We start from the raw sequence: 17,549 nt of genomic DNA, 5'->3' as shown, positions 1-17,549 counted from the left end.
ACTGCCATGTTGTGTAGCATGCAGCATACTATGAAGATTTTGCACACCTTTGCAGGGTCATATGGGAGGGCCCATCCGGTCTTGTCAAGGCAGGGGAAGCAGCTTTTCAGGAGACCAAATGTCCGCTCGATCACTCTCCTGGTACGACCATGTGCCTCATTGTAGCGCATCTCGGCTGGTGTCACAGGGTTCCTCAGGGGTGTCAGTAACCACGGCATGTTGGGGTATCCAGAGTCACCTACATACACACAATAACACATTAGATGAGTTTTGAAAGAGGGTGGAATACAACATTGCCAAACACACACAATGATAAACAATCAGTACACACCGACAAGCCAGGCACGCTGGTTTGGCATCTGTGACATCATCTTTGCAATGCGACTACTCTCCATGATGTAGGCATCGTGCGCAGATCCGGGGAAGCGACAACACACATGTATGATGCGCATGTCAGCTAGACATACCAACAGAGCATTGATGGAGTGGAAATGTTTCCTGTTGAGGTATGTCTGCTCATGTGCCCGTGGTAGTACCAGGGCCACATGTGTACCATCAAACGATTCAATGACGTTCGGCATCCTTCCCAGTCTATAAAAAACACCCTTAATGTCAGTGAGTTGCCCTGGGCTGGGAAACTTGATGTACAGGTCGAGGAAATGCAACATTCCTTCCAAGACATCACGAAGCACAATGCTAATCATGGTTTGGGACATACCACCAGCAGTAGCCACAGTATACTGAAAGGTACCGGTAGCAAAGAAGTACAGGGCTGCCATCACCTTCACCTGTGGGGTCAGTGCTGTAGGGTATGTCCGGCCAGGTAGCAGATGTGGCGGCAACTGCTCCGCCAACTCCTCAATCAGTGGCCTGGTGAATTGGTACCATCGGATGAAGTCACGTTCCACCATGCTTTCAAGGTCTGGGAAGGGTTTATGGACAGCTGGTGCCCTGCAGAACAGAGATGGGCAAAGGAAGATTGTACATTTATCCACCCATGTGGCAATGACCAAGCAAAATATCACATGATACTTCATAGCAATACACAATGAACTGAGGTGTGTGCTGTTGGGTATGGACTCATATGTCACCTTAATGCCCATCATCTCACATATCAAGTCAACATGTGTACATGAGTTTCATGGAGTGCAATGGCAGATCATTGGGCTGTATCACAGTACCTATGTACTGCTGTCACGTTCAAAACACACACCACAGTGACAAGTGAGGACTGATGTCTCCCAGGCATAATATCTCTATGACAGGCAGATACCCATGGTCTCTGTATTGCCACATGGACACTGGCATGACATGGCATTTCGTACACCCCAAAAATAAATCATTAGTCCCGCAGGTAGTGGCCCCTGTGGTCTCTGCAAGCCATACATGGACGTCTCTGAGACACACACACAACATCAATGTTTATGCACAAACCACATGGATGTGGAGACTGACTCCCATTGGGCACATGGAATCAGAGACATCTGAGACACAACATGCACGCAGACTGTGGTTGTACATCAGAATTGTGGCTATGGGTCTCGCTGTGATGTACATACCATCCCACTCTGATCTCAGGGTGTATGTGACAAGTCATACACATATCCAACCTGCAACTGTGTCCATGACTCTTGCCCATAACTGAACAGTTGCACATCACAGTGGTAATGTGCACAACACACAAATGATACTGTCCCTATGAACACGTGCCCAGCCTGGGAGTGGTTGCACCAAAGTGCCACACAACAAACCAAATGTTGCCCCCCATACACACAGGTAATGCAGCCTTACATGCCATGGGATACAGTGTGGCACATGCTGTGGTGTTGTCCATGGCAAGTAATTGTGCATGGAATCCGTCTAAAACTCACACCGATGTGAACCGACGCTGATGACTTCTACAGATGGTAACTTCATGTGTTTGTTGACAGATAACTGCTCTAAAACGTGTCATGTTGTAAAGTTTTGGAAGCAATAGAAGCCAGTCATTGTTTATGTATTTTCAAAACGAGTCAGGCTTCCACACTAAAGTGCAGTTCTATAATATGTGGAATGTGTGCGGTCAGTTTATTTCTTCCAGACTAGTAAATGTATTTTGATAAAGTCCAAGGGATAGTTTTGCTTGTCTAGAATCAAACAGTGAGTCTGTGTGCATTTGGGAACCATTGTTGACAAGTTGTGGTAGAATAAGAAACCAGTCATTGCTTATGTATTTGCAAAATGAGTCAGGTTTCCATAGTAAAGTGCAGTTAAAAAATATATGGAATGTGTGCAGTCATCGTACATCTTCCAGACTAGTAAATGTGTTTTGATGAAGTCCAGGGGATAGTTTTGCTTGTCTAGAATCACACTATGAGTCTGTGTGCATTTGGGAACCATTGTGACAGAAGCATTTGGGTACTTCATGATTTTGAAGACATATAACTGCTTAAAAACCGATCCTGTTCTCAAGTTTTGGTAGAATTAAAAACCAGTCATTGCTTGTGTATTTGCAAAATGAGTCAGGCTTACACACTAAAGTGCAGTTCTAAAATATGTGAAATGTGTGCAGTCACCTTACATCTTCCAGGCTAGGAAATGTATTTTGATAAAGTCCAAGGGATAGTTTTGCTTGTCTAGAATCACACTGTGAGTGGGTGTGCATTTGGAAACTATTGTGAGAGAAGCATTTGGGTACTTCATGTGCATGCAGATACATAACTGCTTAAGAACTATGCTGTTCTCAAGTTTTGCTAGAATTAGAAACCAGTCATTGCTAATGTATTTGAAAATGTGTCTGGCATTTACTCAAAAGTGCAGTACTGAAATATGTGGAATGTGTGCAGTCAACTTACCTCTTCTAGACTAGTGAATAGTGTTGCTTGTCTACAATCACACTAGGAGTCTGTTTGCATTTGGGAACCATTGTGAGAGAAGCATTTGGTAACTTCATGGGTCTTTGTACTACTCTAATCATTCAGTCAGTATCCAAGCTCATGCAGCGATTCAGGGCCTTAGCACATGGACTGATTCAAACTCTTATGCACTATGCATGTAGTCTTCTAACCACCTACACACTTGTGTTTCAGGCCTACAATGCCCCAGTCATTATCCATACAATCCTTCTAACACACTGTTTCTGCTCTTGCACTCCTTTAGTGACCCTTTCAGCACCATGTACTACTCCATTCACTGAAGTAAAACTCAACCAATTATAAATTCACCCAGTGTCTCTCCTTGTACTACTCTAATAATTCATTCAGTATCCAAGTACACATGCAGCGAGACAGGCTTTAGGGTGTGGACTGCTTCAAACTCCTATGCACTATGCATGTAGTCCTGTAAACACCTACACACTTGTGTTTCAGGCCTAGAATTCCCCAGCCAGTATCCATACACTGCAGCAAACACACTGTTACTCCCCTTGCGCTCCTCTAATGACCTTTTCTGCACCATGTACTAATCCATTCACTGAAGTGAAACTCAACCAATTATAAGTTCACCCAGTGTCTCGACTTGTACTACTCTAATCATTCAGTCAGTATCCATGTACTGATGCAGTGAGGCAGGCTTAAGGATATGGTCTGCTTCAAACTCCGATGCACTATGCATTTAGTGCTCTAACGACCTTTACACTTGTGATTCAGGCCTACAATTCTCCAGTTCGTATCCATAAAGTCTTCATATCTGGTCCTTCTTCATTTTCAGGAATATTTAGGAATCTTATATTATGCCTGTGAGAATGGTTCTCGATTCTCTCTATATCTTCCCTTAGCATTTGATTTTGTTTGCCCAGGTTAAAGATCTTACTTGTATTTTTCACGACATCCTGTTTAACATCACTGATTTCTTCCTCGAGAATTTTGGTGCAGGCAGTAACCTCGTCCAGCTTCTGAGCTAATTCCGAGCAGGTTGCTTGTATACCTGATTGGTTAGCTTCTGATACTTCAAAACGCTCTTTGATATTCTTTTTGAGCTCCAATAGGATGCTGGTTAACGAGACCTCAGTCTCCAAAACTCTTCTTTCTGGACTAGTTATACAGTTCTGACTATACCCATTCACTTATGGTGTTGATTGTGCTGAAGAAGGTGCTTCCAGCTCCTCAGATACTGTTAAGGCTGAATATCTATTGCTGTTTGGAACTGTTATGATATCCAACTGCGGAGGCCTGCTCTCCTCTCCCGACGTACATGAACTACTCAACCTGCTTGAAGAGCCTGTTTCAGCAGTGGCTTCTAGAACATTACCTTCCCCGAGTTACTAGCATACGCCATTGTATCTTTGCGTATACCTTCTGGGCTAGGGCTTGTACTTGCTGTGTTATCTTTCTGCATGCTTGGCAGTACGCGAAAAAATGATTTAAGTGAAGGCGTGACTATAACTCTCGCAGTTGGGAGGATTTCTTTATATTCTTCCCCTCACTAACTTTCTTTAAGGCCCCCCAGTCCCTCTGCTATGTGAGGCCTCCCTCTGTCGCCCTCTTTTCGCCTTAATTATAGTCTACACCCCTTGTGGTATATCAGGCAGGGCGTCTGGTGAAATGGGAAGAAGAGTCGTCTTACCTCCAATATTCCTGGTCCTCAGCGTATACCTGGAGGGAGCCTCGCCTTCCTTGTGACTCTCTGTCTCTGTCTCCATATGCAGGAGGTTTCCTCCCCTCTCTCTAGCCACCCGCATCTGCTGCTGCTCCTCAGTTCTTATCGGGTACCTCCTCTCGGCCTGCACCTTCTCGACCTGCTGCAGACAAGCCCTGCTTGTTTTGCCTCTGCCCCCAATTCCAGCCCGGTGGAGACTCCCTGCTGCCTCACCCCAGCGCGTCAGCTGCACTTTGTGCTGTGATCCCCAGCGTCTTCCCTGCACATACCCGGGATCTGTAAGCATTGCCCAATGCCCTGCTGCTTAATTGCTGCCGGTAAGTACCTCTTCTCTCACTGCGGGCGGTGCCGTATCCCGAAAACATCTCTACTGAATCCCGCTTGCCACGTCTGCAACGTGCTCATCTGCAATGAAGAGAATCCCCGGACCGCTGCATTAGCGTCTAGCCGCCATGCTCCTCAGGACCTCAACCTCAGATCTTGGTCTTGCTGCGGGTGGCAGGTGCTGGTGATAAGAACTACCCCCCCCCCGCTGCGTATTCCGAGCACTCTCCGTTCTTTCCGCTTCGTTGCCTCGTTGCGTCCTCTCTCCAGCAGTAGCCAAATGAAAATCCCCTGGACTGCCGCCCACGGCCCGCTAGCATCGAGCTAGTGGCCGCCATGTTCCTCTCCAGCAATAGCGAAAATTCCTGCATGCTCTTGTTCTCAAAATATTGTCGCTGATATTGCAAAGACTAGATGGTGGCTTAACACACTAGGATCTTCTGTCATTAGGTGAAGAAGGAAAGGATATTCTAGAAGCCCCAATTACAAAAGAAGAGATAAAATGAGCAATAAAAAAAGTCTACAAACGGGAAGGCTGCAAGGCTTGATGCTCTCCCGGCAGAAGTACATCAATTAATAGCAGATAAAATACTATCTATATGAGAACTGCTGTTAAACTCGATATATAGAGGGGAAATGCAGGCTCCAGAATCGTGGCATGAAGCCTCTGTGGTTTTAATTTTGAAGCCTGCTAAGGACCCCGTTAATGAATCATACAGGCCAATCTCCCTGCTACATGCTGACTATAAGATCTTTGTCAGCATTTTGGCAGGGAGGCTGTCCAGAGAAATACCTCAACTTATACATGAGGATCAGAAAGGGTTTATCCCTGCAAGGTAGATGTCTGAGCTAACCCAGCAACTAATCGGATGTATTGATATAGCGACAGAAAGATCAGTCCCCTTGGCGGTGGTCACATTAGATGCCACTAAGGCATTCAATCGAGTTTGTTGGGAGTACCTATGGGCAGTTCTAGAACATATGGGGTTCGGGCCTCACTTTATAACTACATTGAAAATATTATATAATAGCTCTACAGCTAGGATTCTTTTAAATGGAGCCCTTACTAAGAGTTTTAAGATCACGAGAGGAACACAGCAGAGGTGTCCAATTTCACCCCTACTATTTAACCTATATATCGAGCCTTTTGCTCAGGCGCTCTGTCAAGATATGCGGTGAAGGCCTTCCATATTGGAATGTTTGAAAAAAAATTCACTTTATGAGGATGACCTAATTATCTATACAACAGACCCGGTCATTACGATCCCAAGGGTAGAGCAATTGGTGGATGAGTATGAGGCTTTGTCTGGATATTTGGTAAACAGAGAAAAAACAGGGATCATGTGTTGGAATATCCCGGAATGGAGAGGGAGTGTGCAGAGGGAGATCAGATATTTAGGTATCAACATTCTTAATGCAGTGCAGGATATCCAACAGCACAATTTGGAAAGACTTATAAAGGAAATTGAGAAAATCTTAACCAGTTGGAGGAATCTTCCACTGACGGTATATGGTAGGGTGAACCTGATAAAAATGGTCATTCTGCCGAAACTCACATTCCTTTTTAATTGCATACCATTATCATTTCCAAATAAACTAATAGACAAAGTACAGGGTAAATTGGGTAGTTTTTTCTGGGCAGGTAGGGGAGCACGTATGTCCTGGAATAAGCTTAGGCGTAGATTGGCAGAAGGAAGGCTTGCACTACCAGATGTGAAATTATATTGTACGGCATTCCAGTTAAAAAATTGTAGGGTTTTGTTAAACACAACAGGGCACAGGGTGTGGGGAGGGCTTTGTCAGGAGATGATTAAGGAGTGGGGGGAAGCATTTTTGTTAAAGTTTGGCGCTAAGACATTTTTCAAAAAAGTAAAATTTAAAATATTGAAGGCAGCTCTGATTTTGTGGGTTAAGATCAGGAACATGTTAGGGATTGGATACTATTCAGGTGAGGCTCCAATATGGGACTCACCGGGTACGGCTGAATGGCTGCTGGATCAACTGAGCGTCCCACTTAGGAGGGCAGGCACTGGGGGGATTTGATAGTGATGGGTGAAGTGGTCCCTTGGGAAGTATTATGGAGTAAAACAGGGGGTCTCTGTCTCGATTTAAATTTCTCCAGTTAAAGTCTTGTGTGGAAGCGAATAGAAGTGAGATTAACAGTGTTTGGGAGTTTGAAAAAAAAAGTGAAGAACGAAACAATATTAAAGAAGGAAATAAGTGGATGGTACAACATATTACTGACTTCCGAGGAATAAAAAATCAAAGCCCCCTATGAAATATGGGACGAGGTGATGCACACACCTGATCCGCAAAAAGTATGACAGCTTTCCTTCAAGATACTGTACAAAGTAGTCACACCATCAGACTTGAAGAGAAACCATTTCTTTATGGCAAACAGGTTATATTGGACTCCACAAACATTAGCAAAGTTTGTAACCAATGCCCCCCCAAATGCTACAGGTGTGGCGAGATTAATGCTAATGATAAGCATTTGTTTTTCGAATGCCCTCAGCTAGAGGAGTACTGGTCTGAGGTCTAAAAGATAATTAATGAAATTCTTGATACAAACATCTAAGGTAGCCTCTTACTAGTAACCCTGGGGGTAGTGGATCAGCCTTGTAATGACATTACTTGGGATAAACAGGCTTTACTATTCTACTTAATTCTTCTCGCCAGGCGAGAAATTTGCAAGAAATGGATTGAACCCTCCCCACCACAAGGGATGGACTGGATATGTGGGATGTATGACGTTACAACGCACACTTTTACAACGCATACCTTTACAACGCATTTTTTACACCGCAACATCCATTACAACGCACACCATTACAACGCATACCATTACAATGAATTCTTTGAAACTACCATTACAACGCATTCCACTACAACGCATACTACTTTTACAACGCATACCATTACAACGCATTACATTATATTGCATATAAGGTAAGTGTTGGATAGTGTAGGGGTTAATATTACTATTCTAACTCCAGGGTGTGCAACAGTAGGGTAAGTATTGGATAGTGTAAGGGTACTATGTGTTGTAATGCTATGCGTTGTAATGGTATGCGTTGTAATGACTGCATTGTAATGGTATGCGTTGTAGTGGTGTGCGTTGTAGTGTCATGCATTGTAATGACTGCATTGTAAATGCATGCGTTGTAATAGATTTTGCGTTGTAAAAGTTTTGTTGTAATGGTAGTGCGTTGTAAAAGTTGAGTTGTAAAGGTTGTATACCGTATATGTGCAGCACAGCAAGAAGAACGGCGAAAATGGATAGTGATCTTGAGTCAAATACACATTTTAAGATATGGGAGGCCTTCCAGAACTGGAATGGAGACATAAGTGTGTAACCCCCTCTGTCCAATGATTACACCTGCGTGGTCTGTGCAGCCAGTACACTCGAAGGGCATGGGCGCAGGAGCTATTGAAATATCGCAAAAGCCTGGGGAGGTACAGATCGGCTGACAGGCTACTATTTGCATATAATGGTGGTATGAGGAAAAAAAAACAGCAAGATCACACATGTCCTGACCACAGTAGAGACTTGATTAGCCATTGAAAGGTTGGCATCAATCTTGATGCCTAAGCTTTTCACAACTGGTACTGGAGTAGGGGTGGTGCCCAGCTCTTGTGGCCAGAAGAGATCACTCCAGGGATTATTTTTAGAGGGAATGAAAATGCTCCATTTCTTAATTTGCAAGACTGTAAAAAAATAATCGCTTTGTTTTGCAACATTTATACCGAGGAGCTATTCGGGAAGGATCCTTAAGTCCACAAGCCCTTCGGCATGCCGGTATGGCCCAGCCCATATTACACCAACCCATACTCCACAGAGATATCAGAAGTGTGACGCCACCTTTTCCACAGCTGTGAAGGCCCATTAGCCTGACATGTGGTTACTGCCCCAGCACGCTCTTCCAAACACCAATACAATTCCCATACAGAAGGATCTGCCATTATTTTTCTTCGCAGTTTTACATAGCGCAAATTCTACCTGAAGGTATTGGAGTGCCTTACACGAGCATCAGTTACGCATTTGATACATTAATTTTGGTATGGGACAGAGAGACTAGCAGCTAGATTCATCAAAGTCCCGTTTTGCGAGTCCTTAATAGCGATTATTAAGGAATCGCTATTAAGGACTTGCAAAACGGGATTCATGTAGAAATTGCATAAAGAAATGCGATTCAACAACTTCCTTATTTGCAATTAGCAAATTGCCAATCGCAAATAAGGAATAACTCCCCATTCATTCCTATGGGCCTAAAGGCTTCTAAAAATCTTCAATGAAATCAGACTTCGTGGTAAATAGCGGCCAGAAATAGCGAATTCGCAAATAATAAATGGTTAATGAATTGCATTTAAGGGATCTCAAATAGAGATTCCATAAATGCAATTCCTCGCAAATATGCGATTTCGCAATTAGCGATTTTTGCATTTGGGATGATGAATCCCAAATTCAAAAATTGCAATCGAGCCGATTTAGCAATGATGAATCGGGCTGTAGGTGATTTGCCCTGAATCACAGGATGTCGTGACAAAGCAGATACTATTCCCATCCCAAAATAGCCACAACCTAAGCCTAATATGTGCCCTGAGCATATGGACCTGGCCCACTTACAGCCCTACGTGGAAGGTAATGCACTTGTTCTTGAAGGCGATTGAGGCTCCCTTTTTCTTTTTTGGCGAATATTAAATTGGAAATATTGCAAAAAAGTTGCCACAATACAAAAAAAATATGTTTGCTTGTATTAATACCACACATATATTTACCTATGTGTGGTATTACAGCAAACTGTATACAATTATTTTGGTTCATCAAATCTCACACATTACTGCAGTATAGAATTCTTTTGAAATTACTGATGTTTATGGTGGAGATTTTCACTTTGTTAACATATCTTTGAGAGGCACTCTTCATAAAGATAGCTGGGTAGGTAATGCACCTGCTCTGTGACTCTGTGAAAGACTGTTTCTTTTTCACTTCCAAACAGTGACAACGTTTTGATATAAAAGCAGCATTGATGATGCAGAGGCCTCTGCCTTGATTTATATTGATTTGGAGAGAAATGTTCCTTTAATATAGCTTGATAGGTCAATGCGCCTACTTTGTGACTACAGATCTGCTGCAGGTAAAGGTGAGTGCAATAATGTATTTGGCAAATGTTTGCACCATTATAACTAGATGCCTGATGACTTCCAGCTTATTGTACATCTTTCAGAATGCTCAAGTTGTTTAAAGTAGCCAAGCCACTGTTAAATATTATAGGCCTAATTGGTTCATGAGTAAAAGTTGACACAGGTCCATATTTGTTTATTATGAAAGTTTATAGCAAGACCGGTAGAAATGTCATATTGTTATGTTGTCCATATGGGTAATTTTACAACAACCTACCTGATGCTTGCATGGATGTATGTCATTACGAAGCGGTGTTTACACCGCGCTACCATTACAACGCACTTATCACAACGCAAGTCATTACAACGACTTCCGCTGTAGGCGCTGGATTTCGGAATAGTATAACTTACTATTCCAGCTCCAGCCTACGTAACAGTAGGGAAGGTGTTGGAATAGTAAATTATACTATTCCTTAGTATACAATGCCATCCAGCGCAGGTCATTGTAACGACTTGCGCTGTGATGGCTGCGTCGTAATGGTAGCGCGGTGTAAAGCCTGCGTTGTAATGGCTGTCTCCCGCTTGCATTGTGGGAATGTATGTGCTCTGCAAAAACCAAAGATGAAAGATGTAGACTTAATTGTTTAATTAGAAAGCTACTAGAGATGCCAAGATCTGATCTGTTTATTATAAAAACTTACAACGATTGCAGTACGTCTGGCTTAATTAATGATAAGCATTTGTTAAAGCTAATTGTTCTTTAATGGGAAATTGTTATAGCACCCTACACACAAAATCTTACAGATTGCATTAGTAAGATAGGATTTTGGTGCCAAATAATCCCTTTGGCTAACCCTATGTTAAATACATGTATATAAATAGACATACATACACATACTTAGTGTGACAAAAATGCTTTGCACGCACATCTTTTTAATATTAAAATAGTAAACAAATAATAAGGTTCATATTCGTACAAATCTTAATACTAAAGGATACTACATTGTTAATCATCGTCATCGATTCAGCATGCACACTTAAATAGAAGAATGTGATTAGTAGTCTGGTAATATTCCTCAAAGTCCAGTAGTATTCAAATTGCATGTATTCACTAAATGTTCTGCATTATGATTAGCAAATACGTTTTTGCTAAGTATTCTGTTAGTGTTCAAGAAGTGAGCTTGCATTTCTGTTGTCTTCATACACTATCCTTCACAAAAAGAGTACTAGTGAATACTAAAGTTGACATAAAATAGTCTTCAAATGCTATAAAAAGACAGGTTAACCACTAAATGTAGTATTCAACATCGTTAAGGGATAGACACAGAGCACAGATTTGAAAAGCACCCTTTTAAGGAGCGACACAGTTTGTGCAAGCATTTAAAATTTTGCAAAATGCCATAGAAGTAGAAAAAGGCAGTCACCAGACATACGTTTTCAGAAAGACTATCTATGATTGTCTTTTACAAATGTTTCTTCTATTCTGATCTGAGTAATTGTTGCAAGGAAAAAGTTAGCTCTTCAGTCAAATGTGAAAATGATTTCCATCTAATTCCTTCTTCTTTATACAGGAAGGGGTACAGATTGCAACACTGCATTCTTGCTCCAGAACCAAAGGATCTGACAAAGAAGGAAAGAAAGCCACACAGGTATGTTACCAAGAGGAGGAGCACTTGGTCAGAATCAAAGGCTGCAAGAACTCATCCTAACAAGTAAGTGAAAAATGTGGGAGGAAATGACATAATGGTTTGTTTGCATACAGTATTGTTCTTAAATCATAACAATGTTTTCTTATTATTTTTCATCTTTTACATGGCCCTGCCTCGTCATTTCACATAAGAAAATTCATAAATGTGAACTTTCCACTCGAATGCTAACCCTCATGAGCAATGTGACATTCAGTTCAAAGATTCAGATCCTTGTAGGGCAACCTCAACCTTACATGTTTCTTGGGAAGTTAACAGATCCTCTAGTAAACTGGGTAATATTTACATGTTCCTGACATCACTTTGAAATGGCATAATAATTATTGCAATTGCTTACTGAAAACACATTAACAAACTCACTTCACCTAACTTATATTATGCATCTCTTTATCCCCACTTTGACTAATGTTTGCATTTAATCACTTGATCACACATAATACTATCTACACAAACTCAACAATCAATTAACCTCACTTTTAGGAATGTCAAGCCTACTGTTTTTGCAAATGCTTTTGGGCAGATTTACAATTACTCGCGCATCCCTGCAAATTAGTAGGGATGCGCCAGTAATTGTGCGCCGCAGCTCCACCACCCATGATGCACCACATTTACAATGTGGCGCACCATGGGGCAAAAACAGCACAGATGCGTCACGCATCTGTGCCGTAAAGGCGGCGCATTGCTGGAGTTGCGTCGCAAGCGCGACGCACCTCCAGCAATGCTCTGCGGGGGCCTATTGTTCCAATGCTGCATCACGCCTTACGCCTGCTTCAAGCAGGCGCACGGTTTTGACGCAGCATTGGCCTGAAAGTGACTGATTGAAATCTTGTAGATTTCACACTGCCACTTTTAGGAGGCGCGCCTGCGCAGGAACGCTCCCCCTGCGCCGGAACGCCTCCTTATGGCGCAGGGCTTTACAACATGACGCATCTCCCAGATGCGTCACGTTGTAAATACCCCGCACCATGGCACATCTTTTGTGCTGCGTCACAAAAGTGACGCAACGGCAGCGTAAAAGAGGCGCAAGGGGCTTGTAAATCTGCCCTTAGTATTTCTTTGTTGTTAACACTTGGAAATTTCATTAACTGCAATTGTTACTAAAATCCAAGCACATGTGACTAATTAGAAGTGCTATCAAACTATTTTTTTCATGATGGAAAAAACTTTACCTGAGGCTGATTGCTCTCTTCCTGATCACCCCAAATGTTCTTCTCCCACCTCTCCTGTTTCCTGAACCTGTTTGTATTGACTTTCAGGCCTCTGGCCACTTTACCACTGTTAACCAGAGCTAAAGGCCTTGTAACTCCTCTGAACTTGGAAACATTGGCTTTCACCCAATTGGCACATTAATTTTACTTATAAGTCCCTAAAAAGTTGTACTACGTGTATCCACGGCCTGTAAATTAAATTCTAGTAGTGGACCTGCAGTACTTAACTAGCCTTTTTAAACATGTCTTTAGCCTGCCATTGCATCCTATATGCAGTTTTAAGCTGCCAATACAACCAGGCAAAATAATATATTTTTCCAGGCAAGACATCCCTTTTAATACATATACGTCAGCCCTGCTGTAGGCCCTAAACCGCCCATAGGACAGGGTGCATTGTATTTAAAAAGGTGGACATTTAGTTTGAAGTTTTACATGGCCTGCTAGTGAAAAACATACCTCTCTCATAGTATAACATTGGGGTACCTCATTACATTTCATAAGGGATAACATTTGATTGGGAACAGGTAGAAATGTCATGTCTGGCGTCTAAGGCATTGTATTTTAAAACCTTCTTTAATTGTAAAGTCGGATTTTAAGTCACAATTCAGAAAATGTCACTATTAGAAAGTAGGCGTTTTTTTATGCCCTAATCATTTGGTGCCTGCAGCCTGTATCCTGGGCCACATGACTAGATGTAGTTGGCAGTTGGCTTTTGTGTATTCCTTCCAGTCAGTATCACAAAGAAGGGCTGGGTTTTGGTAGGATGGGTCATCCTGTGCTGATGGGATGGTGGAGCAGTCACCTTCCACACTTGCACTTCAAAGGAGCCCCCTCAGCACACACACACAGAACTTCACACTAGCCTTTTATGACTCCAAACATCCTAAGAGTAGAGCAGAGAGTAAGGAGATTACAAAACTAGTTGGGGGGTTCTAGACATTTCTACTACTTCAAAGCTGGAACTAGGTGTACATGTTGAGCCTGCAGTATAAACCTTTAGAACACACCTGGGCCTGTGGATACTGCAGAAGAAGGACCACCCTGCTGTCAGAGGCCTGCGCTGCTGTCAGAGACGGAAGACTAGACCTATTCTCTACATCCTAGGCTACCTGGGTGATTCCAAGGGTCAGTTGGCTGACCTCCTGTCTAATTTACAGGCACACAACAAGCTCCAGAGCCTTCCCTTCAACTGCTAAGCTGACCTGCTGCAACTGCACCTGCATGGACAGCAACTGAACCTGCCTTAACCCTTGTGTCATGGCTTGAATATATTCTCTATTTTATATTCAACTCCTTAAGTTAACATCTCTTTCTTGAGATGCACTTTGCCACATTTTTCCACTTTTATACTAATGGATCAATGTGTGGTATGTGTTTTTTCAATAGTCACTGACACGTTGTAGTCTGTACAGTTAGTTCCTGGGTCGTACATCAAGAACATGATGCCACTGTTTTCCTTTCTTTTTGTGCTCATTTGGAGACTCTTCATTTAAGCTAGACAAAACTACATGACCTGGGTTTTAATATATAAACAGCTTCCGCACTACAGATTTTTGAGAGGAGCATTTTTATGATGGGATTATCACAGAACCGCTGCAGACTGTGACTGAGAATCAGTCCTGCTGACTCTGACCTCCATCCTGCTAAGGAAGATAGGCTGTGCACTGTAATCTGCTTCCTGAAAGAATAATGTTACCACTATGCTTACTTTAGTATAGTGTAGATCGAGATAGTATTAGGCAAACATTAGCAACACTTAACATGGTTGAATTGTTCAGATTGTTTATCATTCTAACAATGATGATAACAGTAACTTGTCTCATCATTCTAATAAGCACAGCTCAGTCTTTTTATACAAGAATACGATCATTTCAACAAATGTTTGAAAATACATTCAATCAGTCATTTTGTTAAGCGCACTACATACCCGCGAGGGTCTCAAGACGCTGGGGGGTGGAGGTGGGGGCCGCTACTGATCGAACAGCCAGATCTTTAGTATCCTCCTGAAGGTCAGCAGGTCTTGGGTCTGTCATAGGCTCAGTGGGAGGGTGTTCCATGTCTTGGCGGCGAGGTGGTAGAAGGATCTCCCACCGGTGGTCGTTCTTCAGATGCACGGGACGGTGGTGAGTGACAGGTCGGCGTAGCTGGCGGTTGGGGGTGTAGAAGGAGAGTCGTCTGTTGAGGTAGGCCGGGCCAGTCTTGTGAAGCGCCTTGTGTGCGTGGATGAAGAGCTTGAAGGATATCCTCTTGTTGACGGGGAGCCAGTGCAGGTTTCTCAGGTGGGGGTGATGTGGCTGTGTCGTGGTACATCGAGGATCAGTCGTGCGGAGGCGTTTTGGATGCGTTGTAGTCGATTGATGAGCTTGGTCGGGGCTCTCACGTAGAGGGTGTTTCTGTAGTTGAGTCTGCTGCTGACGAGGGCCTGGGTGACCGTCTTTCTTGTATCTGTCGGGATCCATCTGTAGATCTTGCGGAGCATGCGGAGTGTGTTGAAGCAGGAGGAGACGGTGTTGACTTGCTTGGTCATTGAGAGCATTTAGTCAAGGATGATTCCCAGGTTGCATGCGTGGTCGGGGCTGCCCCCAGTGCCAATGGCCACCAGGAGTCATCCCAGGCTGACGGGTTGGAGCCGAGGATGAGGACCTCCATCTTGTCCAAGTTTAGCTTCAGACGGCTGATCTTCATCCTGTCGATGACGGCCTTCATTCCTTCATGGAGGTTGGCTTTGGCAGTGATGGGGGCCTTGGTGAGGGAGAAGATCAGTTGAATGTCGTCAGCGTAGGAGATTATGTTGAGGTCGTGCTGTCGAGCAACGTGTTCGAGCGGAGCCATGTAAATGTGTCGGGCTGAGGGAGGATCCCTGGGGTACGCCGCAGATGATCTCGGAGGCTTTGGAACGGAATGGGGGGGGGCGGATGCTCTGAGTTCTGCCGGAGAAGAAGGAGGTAGTCCAATCCAGAGCCTTGTCTCGGCTCCCTGCGGCATGGAGGCGTGCGCGTAGTGTGCATTGGCAGACGGTGTCGAAGGCGGCAGAGAGGTCAAGGAGGATGAGTGCTGTGCTCTCTTGACGTTGTCCAGCAGGGTCCTGATGTCTTTGGTGGCGGCGATGAGGTGGTCTCGGTGCTGTGGTTGCTACGGAACCCTGACTGGGAAGGGTCCAGGATTCTGTTCTCTTCGAGGTATCGGGTTAGCTGTCTGTTAACGATTTTCTTGATGACCTTGGCCGGGAAGGGGAGCAGAGAGATGGGTCGGAAGTTCTTAAGGTCTCTTAGGTCTGCCTTGGGTTTTTTGAGTAGGGCGTTGATTTTGGCGTGTTTCTAGCTCTCTGGGAAGGTCGCGGTCTCAAGGGAGAGATTGACATTGTGGTATCTTGTGTAAGGGTGGGCGGTGAACTCCGCTCCACCAGCAGGGTTCACTGAGGTTTTGCAACTCCTTGCTCCGCTTGGAGCATGAAATTTGGCAAAGAACTCCACTCCACCGAGTAGCGAAGTTCATCAGCTTTGCTTGAACTGAACGACTCTACTTTCTTCTACTTTCATTAATTAGGATATTTGAGAAGAGTTTGCACCAATAGTTCTGCATAGAAAATCTCGGATAACCAAATCTGTAGAAGATGCCCACACTAGAAGCAGCTATGCAGATTTCTTGGTGTGATATAGATATTCACCAACAACTGACTTTTGTGTGACCCACATTTTGTTGCAGGTTTTTACAGCACAGTGGTGTCACATTGAAAGGTTAATGCACACTCAGGGAGTATTCAGTTGAGGCCCTTGCCCTATCTATAGATCTCCATCCACGGCATCCCAGACAGGGGCAGTGACAGAGGCTGGTTATGGCTTGATGAGGAGCTACCGTGGCAGATGGGCCAAAGAGGCGAAGCGTTAGACGGCAGATGCTGCTTGGTCTGCCCTTGGCATCACGGCAGATCCCCCACCTCAAGGTTCCGGTAATGTGTCTCACAGTCCTGGCGCCCGCACCTGTAACTTCCAGTTCTGTGTGGAAACACCCCAACACTACTGAGAAACTAGCAGTTAGACCACTTGGAATGAGGAATAACTGCATGCTAACTGGATTGCCACAGAGTTCTGCACAGTGTGCCCTATTCCCAAGGATTTAACACTCCTATTTACCCTCTGCTTGAAGCAGGTAGTAAGTGGGAGCAAAGGCTTCTCCGCAGGGTGGGAGGGAAGACATGGGGGAGTTGGGAGACTAAGAGAGGGAGGGAGAAAGAGCCCTGCCATGGAGAGCATGGCATTTTGCATCCTTGCCTTAGAAAAAGAGGTGGGGCATCGGCGGGATAGAGGCTTGGTAGGTGAAGCCTCAACCAATTTTACTGTCCGTTCCTTCTGGCTTGTAACGTTGGGTCTGGTATTCCTGCACCAGAGTTATCTTCACATGTGGCACCCACACCCAAGTGGATCACACATGGACTGGAACAGGGGACTTCATGGTGACTCCAGAATCATGAATAATGTGCAGCAGATTTCATACACACCCTGACAGGTGGCACATGGTCCTCAGAAGGCTTCATACAACAGCCAACAATTTTATATACACAGCTTCGCAGGATTCATAGATCCACAGTTTGCACACAGCAGTTTACACATGC

At 43.9% G+C, this 17,549-nt stretch overlaps 1 protein-coding gene across 1 annotated transcript in view; it reads left to right on the top strand.

Annotated features, from left to right (window-relative positions):
* Positions 1-17,549, top strand: part of LOC144768901 (hemicentin-2-like) — a 538,034-nt gene that overhangs the window by 217,826 nt on the left and 302,659 nt on the right. The window contains exon 11 of the mRNA XM_078652914.1: positions 11,595-11,672. Within this exon, the coding sequence (XP_078509040.1) occupies positions 11,595-11,672 (78 nt within the window). The remainder of the gene's footprint in view (positions 1-11,594; positions 11,673-17,549) is intronic.

Source organism: Lissotriton helveticus, chromosome 7 (assembly GCF_964261635.1).
Source record: "Lissotriton helveticus chromosome 7, aLisHel1.1, whole genome shotgun sequence".
Lineage (NCBI taxonomy): Eukaryota > Metazoa > Chordata > Amphibia > Caudata > Salamandridae > Lissotriton > Lissotriton helveticus.
Note: the sequence above shows the minus strand (reverse complement) of the source record. Positions and strands in the feature narration are given on the sequence as shown.